Genomic DNA, 19737 nt, shown 5'->3' on the forward strand with positions numbered 1-19737 from the left:
CCCCCCCCGCGGCCCTGGCCGGGCGGGCGGGCGCGCTCGGCGGGGGCTGCCCGGCGCTGCGGGCCGCTCTCCGGGCACCTGCTCCACGTGCGCCGCCGGACGGGCGCCAGCGGCCGCCCCCGCCCCCCCTTTGAACAGGCGGCGGGGGGGCTCTTTCCGGGCCCGCGTTAAAGCGCGCGCCCGACGCGTGTGCTTCTCGCCTTGCGCCGGCAGCCCGTCTTACTCCTCTTGTGGAGACCCCAAAGCGGCTCACGCGCTCCGCTTCATCCCCCCAACAACAGCCCTGTAGGGTAGGGTAGGCTGAGCGAAACGCCAGGGTCACCTGCGAGCTGCATAACCAACGGGGGGGGGGCAGGCGAGACCTCCGGGCCCCCCTCCTAGCCGCACCGCAATGGCTCTCGGCTCCTGCCTTTCCCCCCGTGGGCCTGATCCCCCCTGTGGGGCATCTCGTGATTAAGAACTGGGGGTTTTAGCCCTTGCTCAGCCATCCAACTTGCTCAGGGTCAGCGGCAGACTTTCAGCCTACCTCACAGGGTTGTGGTAAGGAGAAAAAGGGGTTGGCCGCCCCTCTGCGTATCCCAGAATGCTCTGCTCGGAGAGACGGGAGCTCACCAGGGTCTTGGGGAGAGAGAGAAGGAGCTTTCCCTTCCATCTACCTGCCCTGAGCCTCTTGACCGCAAACCCCGGGACTCAACGGGGGGCATTTCCCTGCACCTCTGCCATTTATTTCTTCCTTACTGGATGTTTGCTTTTATCATTCATCTCCAGAAGCTAAAACTGCCGCGGAAAATGGACTCGGCGGCTCAAAGCCCCCTGGTGTGTTGAGGCTTTGGCCCAAGGGCACTGCTCCGTGGGTTGCCCTTCCCCTGCCCCGAATCCATGGCCCCCACGTGCCGGAGTACAAGTCCCATCATCCACACCAGTCAATGGCCAGGGTGATAGGAGTTGCAGTCGACACCCCGCTTGGGAAGAGTCCCGGTGCAGGGCTGCCATGACTGAGAATCTCCCCGCCTTTTGCTCAGAAACTAGAAATAACTTGGAGCGAACCTGGAGCGGAGCCGGGAAGCGGTGCTGCTGGCAGCGGGGGCCGCTCCTCTGAGCGTATGGAGAAATCCACCTCATATTTGAAAAAATAGAAATAAAAAATGCGGTCTGACCTTTTAAAAACGCCTTTTCCATACTGATCTGCTGAGCTGCCGATTCTGTGATTCACCGAAACAGTGCGAAGCCGCCGCAGCTCCCAGCTGGCAGCCTTCGGAGGCCTGGTTTTGATTTGGGGGCGATTGATCCGCGCTGGTGGGTCCCACGCTTTCAAATCGGGGCTCCCGGAGGCGAAGGGGAGACATCTTTTGCAAGGTCTTCAGGCAAAGGAGGAGGAGAAAATGGAAGGGTTCACAGTCGAATGGAGAAGGGCTGGCCATGAAGACTTTTGCCTGAAGAAAACTGATGGGCAGCCGTTCTCTAGGGCTTCAGCTGAGTGCATCTTTCCCAGCCTTCCCTGGAAGTACAGAAGACCGAATCTGAGATTCTTGCGGAACTAAATTCCTTCCCCAAATGTAAGACTCTAGTCCTCATGGTTCTGAACGTGCAAATAGTACTGCAAATAGCTGCTGTTCAGACCTTCCTCCTCAGGACCCATCTCCTAAGGAGAACCATATTTGTAAAAAAAAAAGGAGGTATGTATATGAGAGAACTGGCCCCAGGTGCTTGGAACCATGAGGCCTAGGATCTTTTAATTTGAAAGAGAAGGAAGGACAAAAGCCCAGTGGCAGAATCCCCACTCGATATGCTGCAGGTCCCAGTTCAGTCCGTTCCTGTGGACGGAGCTGGTGGTGGGAAAGACCATTCTCAGCCTGACTGGGCCCACGGACCAACGAGCTGGTTCAGTGAATGTCCGGATGCTGTGTGCAGACGGGTTTTCTGTGTCTGCTCAGAGGGCTTAAGAAACAGGCAGTGATTCATATGCACAGCTGCACACCTTTCCAGAAAACGGGTCAAGAGCACCCAATTCTCCCCCCCCCCCCCCCCCCCGGAAAGGGACTCCAACTTGGGTCCTGCCCCAGGGGAGATACCTGGCACGGGAGGGGCCCACCTGGCGCCAATATGGGTGTAAAAATACTTGCGAGAGAGGCTTTTGACAACCATGAGGCACGGCTTCCACATGCAGAGACACCCCATGCTGGAGACAGGTGACAGGGGAGAACCGGCCCGGACCTTTCCCCAGGCCTCCAGCTCTTCGGAGCTGCAACCTTCCCACTCCGGCCATTCTGGAAATGTGCCAGTCGCTGGTCCCCCTGCTTGAAGAACGCAAAATGCTTCCTGCAGGGGAGCACCCCCTCGAGACCACCCCCCATCCACACACACCCCCTTTCATCCCTCACCCACATATTCCCAGACCCACACATGGAAATTTGCGCTGGCAAAGCGAGCCCAGAGGGGAGGTTTCTCTCTGTTGGGCCGGAGAGTTGGCATTGGGTGTCCAGTCCAGATCGGAGCACAGAAAGGTTGAACCGCTTTGCTTCCTGCTGGGGTCTCGGTCCAGATTGTACCCCCCCGCCCCCCTGCCCCCAGGCCTGAAACGTGCAAGGGGAGCGGAAAAGCTTCACTCGGGTCTTTCCTCCCCAGGGCGTCTAGCAAACACCCACCGAGAAGCCGGTCCAGACTGGGAGCAAGGGGGCCCAGAGGGATTTTCCACTGAGCCTCCAGATGTGGTCCCACTCCGGATTCTGCCCCACCCGGCCCCGGGCCTGACATGTGCAGCCCTCCTATCCAGGACAAAGGGGACAGAATCCCCTCCCTCTGGGTGCAAACCGCACGTCCTGCTAGAAAACGTGATGCAGCGAGGCTTCGAGATTAATCATTGCCTGGATTTGCTGGTGCGTCGCCTTCGCCCCGAATCAACAAAGGAGCGCCGGTTTCAAGCGGTGCCACTTCCAGAGGCGATAAAAGCAAAGGTGTGTCCGGCCTGAAAGGGATCAGGTAGATCAAGCCCAGGAATGGATCCCCCCCCGGGGGTGTCTCCCCCCCCCCCCTGGCCGTGGCAAGATTCATGGGGGATTCACTCTGCACGACAAAATGAGATTCCGGCTCAAGACTTCTCCAGCTTGCTTCCCCTCACCGCGAGAGTCTACAGCTCCCAGCAGCCCTGGGCATGCTGGCTGGGGCTGATGGGAGCTGCAGTCCACAACAGGCAAAGGGTCCCAGGCAAAGGGTCCGTCAGAGGTGAGGAGCCCATTTCAAGTCGAGGGTGAAATTCAATAATTCGATACGCCGCTTTCCCTTTCTTCCCTGAGCCGGTCGAGCCTTCCCAGGTTTGCCTTTGGGGCTGGCAAGCAAAACCCTGATGAGGAGATTCGTAAGAGCAAACGAAACACACGTGAATAATCAGGGACGCCTTCCAGCAGAAAACGAAAGTGGGGCAAGGTTAACTTTGGATCCCCATTGGGAGAATCGGAAGCATCGCTGTAGCCCTGGAGGGGCACTCGGGGGATCCGGGTTCGAGTCCCCACTCATGAAGCCCCCCGGGGGGCGACAGGCCCGTGGCTCTCAGCCTGGCCTGCTTCATAGGGTTGTTGTGAAGCTCAAGGTGAAGAGGACCCGGGACGCCACCTGGGCTCCCGGAAGGGGAAAAAGCAGCCTCCAAACGCGGCAAATAGCAAAGCGGCGGCATCTTCGTGGGGCACTGGGGTGCTGCGGACGGGTCCCCCCTCGGCCTGCAAACGGCGAGTGGCCACGGGCCGTGCAGAAGGGGCCACACAATCCTTGCACGCCCCCTCGGCCACGCACACCCCCGTCTCCAGCCACAGCTGGAAGCGCTCACCCCGCATGGACCAGCCCCAGAGCACGGCGGCGTGTGGGGCAGCGACCCAGCCGGCCAAAGCGGCTCTGCCGCCCACCAAGCCGCCCTCCCCGAATTCCTCTTCGCCCCGCCTGGACCAGCGGCCTCCGGGGCTTGTGGCTGGAGTGCCGCCCTGTGTCTCCTGGGGGGCGCGGGGCGGGTGGGGGCACGGCTGGAGCTCAGCGTGGCCCCTGCGTCATCCCCGGGACGCTCGCCTCACACCCCGGCAGGCGTAAGCCCCTGTGGGGCACAGGGGTGAGGGGCTGGGGCTCGTTCCGGGCGCTTCAGGGACCCACACCTGAGTCGGGAGGCCCCGCTGAGCCTTCGCAGCCGTTCTGCAGCTTTACCTTGAAATGGGGAGCTTTGCAGGGGGCCCACCTGCCCCCCGCCAGGCTGGACGAGGTCCACGGGGTCGCCACCCAGAGGCGTCATCGGCAGTGGGGTGGGGGGAGCGACACGGGGGCAATCTCCTCCTTTCTGCAGTGCTGCCCCCCAGAGGTGCCCGAGCAGACTCCACCGGCCGGGCCATCTCCGCTCTTCTGCTGCCTGAGAGGAGGCCGAGAGGGCCCGGCCTGGGGCTTGCGGGACCCTTGCTTGCCTCCAGTCAGCACTACGGGGGTAAGGTAGACTGCCATACACCGAGAAGCTCCACCGAGGTGTCCTTTGCGCAGCTTTTCCTGCAAGGAAGCCCAAGCGGCTCACACGATTCCCCCCACATTTGAACCCCACAACAACCCTGCAGGGTAGGTTGGGCTGGGAGCACCAGCAGTGGGGTCAAGTGGCAGGGGCGAGACTCACAAGGGGACTTACAAGGCTCCGATTTGGCACCCCCAAATACGACACCCTCCGGCTCCGTGGGTGCCCCACTTGCGTTGCTCGCACCCTTTCGGGAAGCGGCCACCTTTGTGCACCTTGGCAAAGGCGTGAGGCCCACCAAAATTTGGTAATTTTTTTCCATTTTAAATATTTAAAATGTCAGAAGTGGTAGGGAGACAGCCCGCCTTCCCTGGACACAGCTCCCTTTGCAGGGCTGCCTGCTGTGCTTTGGAAAAATCTCGGGAAAGGGAGCTTCCTGATTAATTAAAAAGAAGGGGGGCAAAGGGGAGTGTTTCTGAATCACATCCCATTAAAATCAAGAAGGGGGGGGTTGCAGGAACTCCTCCCACTGCGGGCCCCCAAGCTGCGCGCTCCCACTGGCTCTGCATACCGAGCGTGTCTGCAAAAGGTCATCGCGGCGAAAGTGAGGAGGTGAAAAGAAGAAAGGACCGACTTGGCTGGCAAGGCGGACAAAGAACAAGGCTTGGCGAAGGTCATCTGGATGTGACCGCAGAGATATAAATCGCGAACGGTAAGCAAGAACAGAACGTTTTAGAACGGTAAGCAAGAACAGAACATTTTAAGTGGCAAAAAAGCTGCCTTGCCGTGGTCAGGGCGAGTACAGCCGTGGGGTCCGATCCGTGTTGCAGGATAGCTGAAGAAATCCGTTTTGAGGCTTCCACGAGCTCCAAAGGAGGGTGCCCGCTGTGTCTCTGCATGATCAACTCTTGGGTCTTGTTCTTTGCCCATCCGCCTCCTGTGAAATTAAGCCATTCTGCCCCATCTTACCAAGTGGGATGTGTCCGGATCATTCAATCCCTTTCGCTCCCAAGATGCCGCAGGATAAGCTGCCCTCTGAGGAGTCTGCCCACTGCAGCTCTGCTCAGTTACCAGCCTGATCCTAAGAGCACCTTTCAATCAGCGTCTGGTTCAAGGCAGGGCAGTTCTACTATCAAGCAAACATGCCCATGCAGAGATGCAGCGGAGTTGCTTGCTGTCCGAAGAGGCTGCCTGTTCTCGAGTGCCTGTTCTCTACTTGCTTCTTCCCAAGATGGCTTCCAATCCCCACTTGGCCATGAAGTTCACTGGGGGACTTCAGGCCAGCTGCAGACTCTCTCAGCCTAGCCTACCCCACAGGGTTATTGTGAGGACAAAATGGTGAGGGGGAGGACCGTGTGACCTGCCTTACATTCCTTTGGAGAATCACCGAGTTTTCCCACACTACCCAAAGGTGCTGGACACCAAATTTCTCCATCATGTAACAGAAGTTCTGTCTCTACAGCCACCAAAAAATATTCGGGCTCCTTCTATGTATTCGTCCGTGGCAAAACTTGCTTTTTGTTCCAGATATACTGGAACACACACACCTGGGTGTGCACAGACACAAAAAATAGCTGTGCTGTGGCTTATTCTGCTTAAATGCCACATTGCAAGGAAGGAAACAGTGTTTCAAGAGAACAAGCCAGAATATGTACACATGCCTAAAATTCAACCCAGAACACAGAACAACGCTCTTTATTAACAGAAAATTTACAGCGTAAAGGGGTTGTCGGCCTTTTTTCCCACCGAAACAAGCAGAAGACGCACTCGGGAGACCCAACTGTTGGTCCAAATCAACTGCGGTGGATAAATAAAGGACGAGGACATTTTCAAACCAGTGTTTAGGAAACCAAAACATCCATTATTTACACGGCGGGGTGTTCACCAGCGGCAGGGTGTCTTTCAACCATCCCGCGGCCCTCTATTTTAATGCCGGCCCTTCGCCGTAATATTTCGATCACAAAGGACAAGGGGAAAAATAAATAGACCCATCACTTTCTTGGCATTTACTGCTTCTTCGGAGGGCTGGGCGTGCTGTTTGCATAAAGCCAACTCCGGCGCACGGAGCTGGGCTCCCTCCCTTCCTTCCTTCGGCGCGCCGTTTGCCAGCTGATCCGTATCGGGCACAAACACCGCGCCCGCGGTGACGGCCACACAGGGCAGAGGAGGAGTGGGGCAAAGGCAAGCGGCTCCACCAAGGCCACGCCAGGCGGTTCTCGCACCTGGAAGCCAGCAGCAAGTTGGCCGCCGAGCATCACTTTGCCCGGGCTGTATAAATGCCCCACAGAGAGATCTGGCTGGTTCCATCCATGCCGGGGATGAAAGAACCAGCCATTTCCAAATGAGGGATTCGTAGAGTGTCGACACGTGTGGAGAGATTCCTTGGATACGCCCCGACTCCTTAATCTTCTAAGAGGAGTGCGGATGGTTCTCTCCTGTCTAACCCAAGAAAGGTGTGGAGGGTGGGAGCCAAGACTCGGGGAAGCCTCTTGTAAAGGGAGGAATCAGAGCTCCGTGGCAGAGGTCCATTTTGGACACGTCTGCAGTGGGGCGGAAAGATACAGACCTCGGAGACGGGGCGAAGAGCCTGAAGTCGCCGAAACGCGGTGGCTTGGTTTCATTCCCTTTGCAGCAGAGTCAGTTATGGGGAGAGGAACCAGGAGTGTTTGTGGGGCAGGACAAAGCCTGCTTTTTAAGAAACCCACACGGCACCTGGACACCCGCAGGGACAAGCAGCAGGCGGCTCTTTGGGACCTCTTTTGGAAATCCAACATGGCAGCCGTGAGCATTTAAACAGCAGACCTTTTACGCCGATGCCGTCCAGGTTCGCTCGTGTAAAGCGAATGGGAAGCAATGTCGGTTCGGATTACCGGGGTCCAAGCAGAAAGGAAGCCCCCCACCAAAGGGGGAAGCCCCCCATGAAAATGAGAGAAGCGGCTGAGGGGCGGGACGACACGACGGAAGGTGGCTGGAGGAATCCAAAGCGGGATCCCCGCACCCACTCACCGCCCCTGCCTCGAGCGTCGCCCCGTCCCAACTCGCCCCCATTTCTTTCTGCCTCATGTCCTCCCATGGAGGAGGGGAAGCGTGTCTACAGTAACGAGGAAAGGAACCGTCAAAGAAGAACCGTCAAAGAGGAGCACCTGTCTTCTGAATGTGCTCGAAGTGTGTCCGGAAGCGGGAAGCCTGCGATTGTGGCCGCGGGGAGAAGTCAGAGCCATGGAACCCACCCCACGCCCGCTTTCCGTTCACCTAGGTGGCCAGGCCAGCCAGACAGGGAGACGGGGCAGAAGCGGGTGGGCCAGAAGAAATCGTCGGGGGCAGAAATATGAAGCACGGGAGCAGGCGATCTGCAAAGGGCAATGGACGCCCGGATGCACTTTTTGGGTGGTGGGCGAGTGCAGGGTGGCAGGACCCCCCCTGCCCCCGGATCAAGCTGCCATGCGGGGCTAGATGGGTGAGTCCAGGTGAGAAGGTTCTCTGGGCATGGGTGGCCACGGGGAAGGGGGGGGTCCGATGCGGGCAAGATCCATCTCCCTGCAGCCCAACGTGGGACAGACCCCAGGAGGAGGACGCCCCACCATGGGGGGGGGGGGGGAATGGCGCGACCCTACAGTCTCTTCTTGATGAGTTTCTCCAGCTTCCGGATGCGCGACGACTCCTGCTCCGGCGTGGGGGCCGCCTGGGAGACGGAGCCCGTGGTGTCGGTCCCAGAGAGGGGGGCCGGGAGCCTCTGGCGGAAGATTTCCAGCATGCCGCTCTGCTCGCTCCGCTTGAGGCCCTGGAGGGCAGAGGAGGAGAGGAGGTTGCCACTGCCCTAGTGAGGTGGTGACCCCGAAACCCCGCACCTGAAGCCTGACTCGCGGCTAGACCCGGCTTGGCTCGCCCTGCCAAGCCGGGCATGTGGGAGCCTGGGCCCGGGGACCCAAACTGGCCTTCGGTGGGTCCCAGCCCAGCTCCCCCGGGCTGCCCCAAAGGCTGGCCTTCTCTGCCCCCAGCTGCTGTGGGCTTCCCAGGCACCCCACGCCTGGCACTAACCAAATCAGCTCTTTTGGGGCTCAGTAGCAGGAAGAAAGAGCCGGGAGCGAAAACGTGCGGTCCTTTTTTCTGGAACTGATCCTAGCCATGGTTAGGAAGTGTCCCTCGGGCTAGAAAAGGGGCCCCAGTCCTGGGCACGGGTGTAACTCTCCATCCTAAGGTTTTCCCTCAGACACTCAGGTAGGCTTACTGCTGGCGGAGGCAGGCGACCTGGGGATCCGTGGGGCGCCGTGGGTCAGTCATGACATGTAAGGAGCTGAGCCTTGTGCCCAAACCAGCAGTGGTTCCAATGACGACTCCTTCGAAGTCCGGACTGAAGCCCGGAGTGGATACACAGCCCCACGGACATCTGAGCCACTGCCCTCTGCTATAACGGGAGCTGTGGGGTGTTGAACCCGAGCCCAACACCAGTTTGCCCACCACTGAGTCAACCCCCGTGCACAAAAATGCCCCTTAGGGCATGGAGCACTTCTTCCAGGTGGCCCGGAGTGCCACAGGCTCCGCCAGGGGGCCTCCTCGGGAGCCACTGGGCTCCCACTCACCTTCATATCCAGGACCTTCTGGAAGGTGTCGGTGTTGCAGTCGGCCAGCAGCTTGATGTAGTTGTCTGCAAACACCACTGGGGGCTCGTGTGGGGCCATCACCACCTGGAAAGAGCAGGAACCGCCCCCAGAGAGAGAGAGGCTCACTCACACTGCCAAAAGCATCCCGACAAAAAGATACACCTGGCCAGGTGGGGCTCCCAAGGATGAGCCGGCCAGGCAGGCTTGGCTTTGGGGCGACGTTTCGGAGGAAGGCGGGGAGACCTCAGGGCAGGCGGCCAAGCGTGGTCTGAGCTATGGACAGGAAGTGCCAAGCGGGGGCGGGCACCTCCCCCCGGGGTCTTCGGCTGACCCTCCGGGGTCCCCCAACGCTGCACTGCTGGAAGAGGCCCGGTTGGTGTGTGCTTTGCCCCCATGTTCAAGGCTGAAATGCCCCCCGGGAGGCCGAGCGGGAGGAGCTTTCTGCCAACACCGCCCCGGCCTTGTCCGCCCCCCCAATGTGCCCCCCCCAACAGAATCCAGCCCCCGGCTGCCAGGGCTGAGCAGCCCCTGGACTTGGGGAAAGGCTGATGCCGGGGAAGTGCCCGAGACCCCGCCAGAGAACGCTGTGATGGCACGAGGGTGCTGACCCACGGGGGGGGGAGGCGCCTCTCGACGCGGGGGGCTGTCTGCAGCGGGACAGCCCCCCGGGGGCTTCCCCGGGGAGATCGAGGCCTTGGGGGCGAAGGAGAACGCGCCCCTCACCCTGCCCTTCCCAGGCACAGGGGGCACCCCCAGCTCGGCCAGCGCTGCCCGCGTGAGGCGGCCGCCCTCCCCGAGGGGTGCACCCCCGCCCCCGAGGGCGTCCGGCCCCGCCGCCCCAGCCTCCCCCGCCCTCCTGAACGCGGCGTGCGGCGCAGCCCTTGCCTTGAGGATCATCTCCGCGCGGGTCATGCCCTTGACCACGATCTTGGTGTAGCTGGCCGGCGCCGTCCGCACGACCTGGGAGCCGATGGAGGGCAGTTCCAGGAGCACCATCTTCAGCGAGTGGGTGTCCAGCAGCAGCTGCCGCAGGGCGAGAGGGGTGGTCAGCCAGAGGGAAGGCCCCGTGCAAGGGCGGGCGGCTTTCCCGGGCGCGAGGTGAAATCCTGCCCTTTTCCAGCGCACTAGAGGCACGCGGAAACCCCGGCCCAGAAACAAGCCTTCCCCGGACGCCAACCAAGCATGGATGCATGTTTTCCGGGGTGCCGTACATCCCCCCCCACTGCACCCCTGGCAGTCTAAAAGGCCGAGATGCTTCTCCAGGGAGTGCTCCGAGCGAACCACATGGGGGGTTCTTGACGTATCACCCCCTCCTCTGTTTTGCCCCATCCGCAGAAGGCAGCCCCCAAGAGCTCAAAAGTGGAATCTGGCCTGAAGGGGCCTCGAAATCTTTGCCTCAGAGCAGCCTCCCGGCTCTGGGTCCCCCGCGTCGTGCGGGACAACCGCTTCGGTTATCTCCGGCTGCTGCAGCACCATGAGATCTAGGAACTTGGCTGTGCGAGTCAAGATGCCCAAGAAGGGCCGATTCACAGCAGGGTTCAGGGCAGGACGAGACCGAGCGGCTGGGGATACTGCCAAGGGACCTCGGCACCTCCTGCTACAAAGCAGTTTAGGACAGGAGGGGGGCTGCGAGACTCTTGCAGAAAGGCCGAGGGGGGGCTTCATCGCTCCAACCCAGGCATCTCCGCAAAACCGCAGACCAGGCAGGGCTAGGTATTTCAGGCACTCCGCGAGGCAGGAACTCTGGACTCCCATGAAATGCGTTCCTGCCCCGAACCGAAAGGAAAGTCTGCTCAGAGCTACGGCAGCCGAACGACGCCTGGATTCTCCGAACGCCTCCTCGCCCCTCCGTTCGTGGCTGACTCCTGCTGGCCTGGGCGATCGGTGCCGGGGGCACGCGAGCAGGAAGCGTGCGCCAAGTGGGCGAGCGCGATCGTGGGCGCACACTTGCCGCAGACAAAGAGGCGGGCGGGAAACGGCATCGGCTCCCCTGGACGTGGGGGCACAGGGGCCCGCCTTCGACGCAACGCTGCCGGGGAAGGAGGCATCCTAGCTTGGAGCCCTGGGTGGGGGGAACGTGGCATTCCCCCTCCGCATACCCAGACCCACCCTGAGCAGCTGCAGCCCGGAGCGACAGCTGACCGCCCGGCGTGTCTCGGTCTCCCCCGTGCACAGAACGCGGCCCTGGCCGAGGCGAGGGACAGGTGTGTGCCCTCAGGGCAGACAACACACTGGCAGGGGGGCCACGACAGCTGCAGCCCTGGGACAATCGTACCCAGAGCCCCCCCCACCTCTGCTTTGGGCGACGAAGGGCGAGGAGGGCCTTGCGGTCCAGCAAACTACCTGCTGCCCCAAAGCCAAGATGGTTTCTGGAGGCCTGCAGCTTCTGAGAAAGCCCTGTAGACAAGCACTGCCTCTGCTGTGAGACCAAAACTGTTTGCCTTGCTGAACCAGCTTCGCCTCTTCCCCTTTCCCGTCCCCCAGGGATCGGGGGAGCCTGCGTGTGCCAGGTGGGAGTCTATAAAATCCACCGCAAGAGGCTTTGCTTGGGGGGAGGAACAGAGGCGAGTGTAACAGAACCAATGCAGGGGCCAAGCAGCTTTCCAGACGCCCCACAGGAACTCCCAGAAAGCTCCAGCCAGCCAAGTGTTTCTTTTTGCCTGTCTAAACACACCTAGGGTTAAGCATGTCTTTGGAGAAGCATTTCAACCCTTTAGATTGGGGGGGGGGGGGACTGCGAAAAAGCCAGGAAGCCATTAGAGTACCGAGGGGGAAGCAAAGGTGGAAAGAGGCATGGCCATTTAGAGAGGTCCTGGGGGCGAGCTGGACCCCTGAACTTCTTGCTCTGTTGCATATGATGTTCATCCTCTGTCTACACTCTTTTAGTAGTCACAAGGATAAAGGCAGGTTTGCTCTTAACTCCAACACGCTCATGCGAGCAAACGGCCCTTCTCCGCGCCTCCACTGCTCCCCCCCCTTAATTTTTCCAGTCCTCACCTGTTCAGCCCCCACCATGCTGATGGGCTTACACTTGAAGAGATGATTAATAAACTTGGGAATGAAGGCACTGCGGGGGGAAAAGCGAGAGCGATAAGCACGACTATTTTACAAGCAGCTTGGAGATCCAACAAGCAAGCCCGAGTTTGTATTCCTGCCCTCACTCCGAGAAAGGAGCCGCCCAATGGAGACCACGAAGGGACAAGAAGAGGTCGCCATGTGCAACGCTTAGTCCAAGGGTTTCTTGGGAATTTAGGGCGTATCTGTGTTCCTAGGTCCCAGACCAGGAAAACAGCAGCTAGAAAGTTAAAATCCTTTTCTCAAGCCCTTAGTTCTGCCCGTCACTGGAACGTGCTCTCCCCAGAAGACAGACTGGGCCCCTGCACAGCTTCCAAGGTCCCTCATTCTACTGGAGGGTTCAATCAGGCATTGGATGTGCGTATTTTGGCAAACCTGCCTTCATGAGGGCTAGGAGCTTGCTGCTCTTTAAAAAACTAAATAAGAAAGCTAAGGTGAAGAGGCCCGATCCTCAAAAAGCTGAATTCTGGATTTCCTCCCCGCCACCATCATGTTGAATTGCATCCCTCCGTTCCTAGACTGGGGGAGTCTACCGTGGGTTCCCATGGAGCGGCATGTCCTGAAAATTCTCCCGTTGGTTCTGCAACCAAACTCATTCCAGATGCGCACAGTGGGAAGGTTTTCCTTCCTGGTCTGGCTAAGAGCAGGGAACCTGCAGGCAGGCAAAGTCAAGCCACTGCCAGACAAGACGGCATAAATGCGCCTTTGCACGAGGACAATCATTATTTATCACCCACTAAGTGCGGCCGTAAAAACTCAGGCACAATCCCCGTCGGAGCCGGAGGCGCTGCAACTTTTTCGCAGAGGCAGCATTTTGGAAACCGCAGCCGACATCAAGGTCAGGCGGTCTAATCGAGGGTGGTCCCCAGAGCCAGGAGGACTGCCCGGGAAAGGGGAAAAGGAATGAAGGAAAGCCTTCCACTTCCAAACTGGCTGCCAAAAGCGCACAAGCTCTCACAATCCAGGAGGATGTCTTGAATCAGGGGTTATGGGCTCCTTAAGTGTGACCCCCACGTGGCAATTGCAATGCCCTATATAACTGGGAGTCTGGAAAAGGAGTGGGGGGCGGGCGGAAGAAAAGGGGGCAGCTTGCCGAAGCAGAATATTGCAAAGCACATAAAAGGGTTTGTCGATTTGGGCAGTGTGGCCCCCCATCCTTTCCACACCGAACCCCCCGAAGTCACAGATGATTCCACCCGGCTTTGGGAATCATCGCCTGAAGCTTTCAGGTAATTTCCAAGCTGCCTGCAGGTGAGGAGCAGTGGGAACCCCCAACTCCACTGCCACGAGACCCGAGGCCTGCCTTCTCCACCCCGGTGCCTTCCCGGTGTGCTGGACCACAACCCCCAGGATTGGACCTGAGGCAGCCCCACTGAAACAGCCCCACTGAAACAGCAATATCTTTCGCACTTGGGCACAAGCACTGCTACGCCACGCCGGCCGGCCTGCTGAAAGAGCCCGGCCTGGCCCGGCCGGCCCAGGGGAGCGGAGGCCCGGCCCCTCACTTGGCAAACTTGATGCAGAACTGGGTGAAGTATTTGCGCGTGGAGGCCAGGTTGTCGCGGATGACGGGCACGTTCTGCTTGATGTGCAGGATCACCGAGGTGACGTACGGGCTCTGGTCGCCCACGTGTTCCACGTTCTGCCACTGCATCTGGAGGGAACCGGAGGATTTCTTTTTTTAAACCGGAGGTAGTTTTGCGTCTGAAGCGAGACAGGGCACGACCTGGAGATGGGCAGGGCATGAAAGCAGGCTGCCTGGCTGAGCTTTGGGCATCTGGAGGATGGATTTTTTAGCATTTATGGTGAGGACGGCAACCGCGGCTACGAGAACAGCCCTTTCCACAGGGAGCACGGGAAGCGCCTCTTTTTCCCCCTTAACCTTTCCCTTTCCAAAATGCTGAACTCCCTCTTCACCGGCAGTTTTAGCGGCTGCCCGAGAAACCTTGAAGCTGAAGCAGGCCCGCCCCCCTGGCAGCCCAAGTGCGTCTCTGAGGCGGCCCCCTTGGGGGTCTTTACCTTGCTCATGGCGGTGAGCGCCGGATCACAGGCCCCGTCCAAATCCTGCACCAGCAGCTGGATGCTGTTCGAGATCACTCTGCAAGGAAAGACGCAGAGGGCTGATCTGACGGCCGTCCAGACCCACACTGGGGGGGCCCGGCTGGGGTCCCCCCCATATTAATATCAGAGCAAATTAGCATAGGCAACCCCAATCACAGCATCAGCGTTACTCGCCTGGCGTCATTCTAAAACAAAGCATGATCCGCCCGGCCAAAATAAGTATTTTTGGCGCTCACCAAAAATACGGCCGAGATGGAACATGCTATGGCCCTGTTTTCAGCTGAGGGCAGGCCAGCCATGCTGGGGCTGTACCACTTTGGAGTGGTGTGTGCTCTGGAGGGCTGCAAACAGACAACCACTAAAACCCTCGGCTCAAAGGAGGCCAAGTGTGGCTCAACATCCATCCAGGCATGTATGTCACTCTATTTATGACTCCCTTGGCCTGGAAGACCTTTCCAAGCGAAGTCCAAAACAAATCAACGCTTCCCACGGAGGAAAGGACTGCCGTCCCGGGAACACCCGTGGGGAAGGAAGCCTTTTCTGCAGGTGCTGAAAACCTGGGGAACTTATGTGGCGTACCGGGGGGGGGGGGGGCACCGGGCCCTGCCTTTTACTCAGCAAGCCTTTTTCGCAAGCTGCTCTGCAGCCGACGGGGAACCTTTTGGCTGGGTGGGCAGTTCTTTCCTCCACAGCTACATTTTTAGATGTTCCCCTCCTTGCTTTGCTTTTAGGGTGGTCCCATTGCATTTTTCTTTTCATCTCAGCCTTATGAGCATTATTGTTTTGCTGGGACAGTCAAATACAACCTGAAAATCGGCACGATTCTTCCTAAATAAATCTTCCTAAGCGTCAGGACTGCTGCTGTTAATCATCTGGTGCTGGGAATCCTTTACAGTCCCAAAATTATCCTGCACAGAGCTAGTTTACAAGTAATTGGCTGCTCTGTTGGGAACACGGCTGCAGTTTTAAGGGTCTGGACTCCACCATCCTATCGGTGGAGACGGCCAGGGGACTTTCTGGCGTCCCAGCTCTGCTCTCGGAGACGCCCTCCGAGCCCAGGGCTGGGACTCGCAACTCAGAGCTGCCTTCCTCCACCCCTGGAGACCCTGGCGAAAGAACGGCACCCCCGAGGCTGCGAGAACGACCTCGAAGGAGGGCTGCTGTGGACTGGAACAGGGAAGCAGCTCTGCGGGCGTGCGTGGGCCACATTCTGTGCAGAGGGACGCTGGATTCTGCCCCGAGCGGTTTCCCCATTACAGCCCTGATGGTATTTTAAAGCTCCCTCGCCACCGTCTCGGCTCTTGGTGGCTTGTGCATTTCCGCATTATCAGGTAATTCCAGCTCCAACTTCCCAAATTTGCAAGCGACACGGCCGAAAAATCGGCACGTGCCCTCTGTGGGTCCGTGAGCAAATTCAGAGTTTTCCCCGGGGTGGCGTGCAGAGCGCTTCCGATGGCTCCGTCGCACAGACGAACTCGGCTTTGCTCCAGCTGGCTGCCAAGTCCCCACGCCTGGCAATTGTGTCTCCTCATCTGCACCCCCCCCCCCAGCCCCTCAGAGAGACCTGACAGGAATAATCCACCCAGGCAGCATCTACGGCTTAATTGGCTAATTAAAGCTGTCAATCTTCCCTTAGGAACTGCCAAAATAACTTCCAGAGAGCGCTGTCCACTCACACCTCGCCTGCCACGACGTGCTTCTCAGGGGAAGGTTCTCGGCCTGCCAGGTTCACCCGCATAGCTGTTAACAGCGTGCAAAATGTCACCGTTAATAGAAGGATCAGTTCCCGTCCGCTTCGTTTTCCTTTCGCTCTGTCGTGCAGAAGGGAAACGTCACTTCGGCTGACAAGGTCTGTCGAGAGACGGGCCCCGAGGAAACCTGAGCAGTGAAGGCTCCAGTTTGCCTTGCAAACGGGTCCGAGGCGTTTCGGTGCAGGGATTACCTGGACACGCCTGCTGTCCTGCAACGCCTCTGCCGGGCACCTTGGACGTCCAGGCAGGTGGTGGAGCAGGAGGAAGGCCCTGCGCTGTTCTGGCCGACTACGACGGCCACGCCTGAGCACTGGGACCAAAATGGCTTCCAGGAGCATCAGTCCACACCTCCCTCCAGCGGCCTGCTCCAGGAGTTGGGCCTAGCTGGCACGAGATTTATTTATCTATCGATTTATATCCTGCCTTTTTCCTGCAAAGGGTTCAAGGCAGCTGACATCATTCTCCTCCTCCATCTTATCCCCACAACAACAACCCTGTGAGGTAGGTTGGGCTGAGAGTCTGGGCCTGGCCCAGAGTCACCCAGTGGGCTCCATGGCCAAGCGGGGACTCGAACCCGGATCGTCTGAGTCCCAGTCCCATGCTCTTAACCACTACACCACACTGCCTCTCCAGTGGCAGACTATTGCGGGTCACTTCACAGTGGGTTGCGTGGCAAGTGCAGCGACCCACTGGGCGTTGAGGAATGCCCAGAAAACTTGGGCCTTGGTTGGGTCAACGAGAGCTGAGCAACAGCCTACGCTTAACTCTGCTAGCAGTTGGATTAAGAGTGGCGTCTTTAACCATCAACTATGCCAGGAGGGCAAAGTTCACGCGATATGTTCCATATTCAAAATGGCAGCCATGTGCACCCCAAAAGAGGCCGGAGTGTAAGGAAGCACCCCACAGTCAGCAGCGTCTTTATGGGCTGGGTTCTCTTAAGCCAGGCCTAGCATAAGGTTTTGTACCTGTGCCCCAAAGCCCGAGACACCTCAGGACCAGGACGGCTTAGGGGATCCCTGGATCCCCTCCCGGCCGGCTCACTTCCGGTGCTTATCAAGACAGACTCTTCCGGGGATCCCCAAGAGTTTGGAAGTCCCAGTCATCACGGAAAGAAGAGAAGCCCCGAGTGTCACGGTGTTTGCTCTCGGGAACTCTGCATCAACAGGCCGCGCAAACCCTTCTGCGTTTTCAGCACCTACTGAAAAACATCTTTTCCAGAAGGCATTCCCAGAAAAGCAGTCTTGCCCTCTGCACAAGCATGCTTGGAAATGTTGCGAGGGCAAACCGTTCATACTAAAAATAAAATAAAAGTTTAAAAAGGAATTTTAGGAGAGCGGTCAACACAGCTGCACCAGCGTGGCCGAACTGGGAGCACTCACTGCCAACTGCTCCCGACAACGCTATGTGGTTAATCCTCCAAACAGCCCCCGGACAGGTGTCCACCAGGTGGGCTGGACTACGGCCCCCAGCATGCCCCACCTAGCTCCGAGTCCAACCCACTCTGGGGCTGAAGACATCCACGGGGCATCAAGGCAGGCAGGGCTGCCGAAGAGGATTAACCCAGAAAGCCAAAGCGGCAAACAAGCTGCTGGCGTCTGCCCGGTGGCGGGTGCGACCCTTGCAGGCCACGCGGGCACAGCCGTGTGGGGCTGACCGGAGCTCTGCGGAGACGGGTCGGCCCACGGAGCGGGCCCGGCTTGCAACGGCCTGCGGCGCTGTCTATGCGTACATGCTGAACGTATCCATCTCCCCCATCAGGTTAATCCTCTCCATGAGGCCGACATCCACCTTCTCCTTGAGCTTTTCTTCCAGCTGTTTGGAGGCCGGGGGGGGGGGGAGACGAGAGAAGTGAGAACTTCTGCCCGTGGAGTTCCGAGCAAACCCCAGGCAGCCCTCCCTGCAGGGGGGGCGCTCCTTGTGGAAGCTGGCCCTTGGATGAGAAGCAGCTCCACCCCTTGGTGCCCACCACCGGAGCGCCACACCGGCCCTGCGCTAGGAAGACTCAGCTGCTTATTCCCCCGGGCCCCCCCAACGCCCCAGGCTGCCCGGCATGCTCTCTCGCCCGGCTGCCCCCCGAGAGGGCCGTGTCTTTACCTGTTGGGTGGTCGCCAGGCAGTACTCGGCCGTGCTCAAGATGCTGCAGATCAAGCACAGCTCCTCCAGGGTGAACTTGGCCACCTCCGAGCCCTCCTTCTCCTTGAGCAGGCTGGTGATGGTGAGCCCCCCGCCGCCGCCGCCGCTCGTCCTGCCGGAGGGGGCGACACACCGGTTAAACCACGGCGCCCGAAGCGACCTGACACACCCGCTCGCCTGGGGAGGTTCCCGGCAGGAGGAGAGCGAGGTGGGCCGTCCCGCTCCCCTCCCGCAGCTCAGCACGAGAAGACCCTCGCGCGCACGCCGGGAGGAACCGCCCGCAGCCGTGCCAACGGGTTGCGGCGCGTGGCTTCCCACAGCCCCAGCCGGTGCAGCAGCAGGGGGGCAGGATGGATTTGCCCGTCCTTCTCCGACACCCTGCGGGGCCCGGCGCGAAAAGCATTTTGGAGAGGGGAGGCAGCAACCGCTTCCGGGCTGAGAGCTGCTTCCAGCTGCAGAGGAGGACTCGGAAGCTACAAAAGCCTACAAATGCTTCCACCAGATTCTAGCTTCAAGTACTTATCCCTGTACTTCAGACTTAGAAGAGGTGGGTGATTAGGGGGCACAGTGTGGAGCTACAGGAAGGGGGTGCCACCCCTGGGTCCGGCCCTCGAGTTTTAGATACCTGGGCAGCTTTCAGGAATAACCGCCACCCCCGCCACTGGACAGAGCTGGAATCTCACTTGGGCAAGTTTCCCGAAAGGATCTTCCAGGCGTACTCCCGGAGGTACTTCTGGAAAATGGTGGTCAGGGCGATCATCGGCTCGCCGGTGCTGAGCTGGGAACACTGCACCATGCATTTCTTGTAGTAGACAAAGAGGTCGGCGCAGCTGGGCAGGACGGCCCCCCCCTCGTCGATGTTGGGCTTGGGCGGGCCCTGGGCCCGGAAGTCCCCCACAAAGCGGTCGATCAGCTCGCTGAGGTTCCTAAAGGCGGGAGAGAAAGAAGTCGCGAGCCCTCGTATTGGAGAGAGAGAGAGCAAAACCAGCTCCAAAGTGGGGGAGAAAAGGCAATTTTAATAAAAGGCAAATGTGGACTTAAATAACACGCACCCCCCCCATCCTTATTTGTGTGGATGCTCTGGTTGCTGGGGCAACCAGGGGATCAGCAAGAGATGCGAACTTTCTAGAGACAAAGGTCTCGAAAGCAAACACACTTGGGGCCGATCTTTCGCTTGGCCTAAGGAACACGGCACACAAGTATGAATTTAGGGGTTTTGCTGGCAGCTGCAAGTCAGTTCACCTCCCGGGATCTTGCCAGTTCAGCGCTGCTGAGCCGAGGGTGCGCGTTTAACTTTCCCAGCACCTGGAGATGCTTGTTCTCTGCTCAAGCGCCTCCCTCGTCTGCCCGAGCGGGATACCCCTTTTATAAAATGCACTTCTCCATGGGCCAGTTGCCTGCCTCTGCAGGACTAGCAAAAGAGCGCACGAATGACCTCGCTCCTGCATCTTGGGTTTTGCAGAGGCACCTGGTTCGCCAGCCCAAGACTGGCCCGGGGGTCCGAATCCAGCCAGGCTGCTTCGAGGCCCAGCCCTGTTCTCCAAGGCAGACACACCACAATCACACCGTTTCGACATCCGTGTCACAGTTCCCGTTTCGCCCAAAGAACCCCTTGCTGTTGTTTAGTCGCAAAGTCGTGCGG

At 59.2% G+C, this 19737-nt stretch overlaps 1 protein-coding gene across 3 annotated transcripts in view; it reads right to left on the reverse strand.

The window, feature by feature from the left end:
* Positions 1 to 6136: 6136 nt before the first annotated feature.
* The window catches only part of VPS53 (VPS53 subunit of GARP complex), a 31809-nt gene continuing 18208 nt past the window's right edge, over positions 6137 to 19737 (reverse strand). For 2 of the 3 annotated variants that reach the window (XM_044430248.1, XM_044430247.1), the window contains exons 14-22: positions 18779 to 19021; positions 18057 to 18207; positions 17692 to 17774; positions 14170 to 14248; positions 13656 to 13804; positions 12073 to 12142; positions 9961 to 10098; positions 9055 to 9159; positions 6137 to 8255 (exon numbers count right to left, since the gene is read on the reverse strand). In XM_044430248.1, coding sequence (XP_044286183.1) covers positions 8085 to 8255; positions 9055 to 9159; positions 9961 to 10098; positions 12073 to 12142; positions 13656 to 13804; positions 14170 to 14248; positions 17692 to 17774; positions 18057 to 18207; positions 18779 to 19021 — 1189 coding nt within the window. In that variant the 3' untranslated portion in view covers positions 6137 to 8084. Of the gene's footprint in view, positions 8256 to 9054; positions 9160 to 9960; positions 10099 to 12072; positions 12143 to 13655; positions 13805 to 14169; positions 14249 to 17691; positions 17775 to 18056; positions 18208 to 18778; positions 19022 to 19737 lie in introns of those variants that run through there. The other variant, XM_044430249.1, reaches the window with a different exon arrangement.

This window comes from Varanus komodoensis, unplaced genomic scaffold (assembly GCF_004798865.1).
Source record: "Varanus komodoensis strain SLA01 unplaced genomic scaffold, ASM479886v1 scaffold20_1, whole genome shotgun sequence".
NCBI classification, from domain to species: domain Eukaryota; kingdom Metazoa; phylum Chordata; class Lepidosauria; order Squamata; family Varanidae; genus Varanus; species Varanus komodoensis.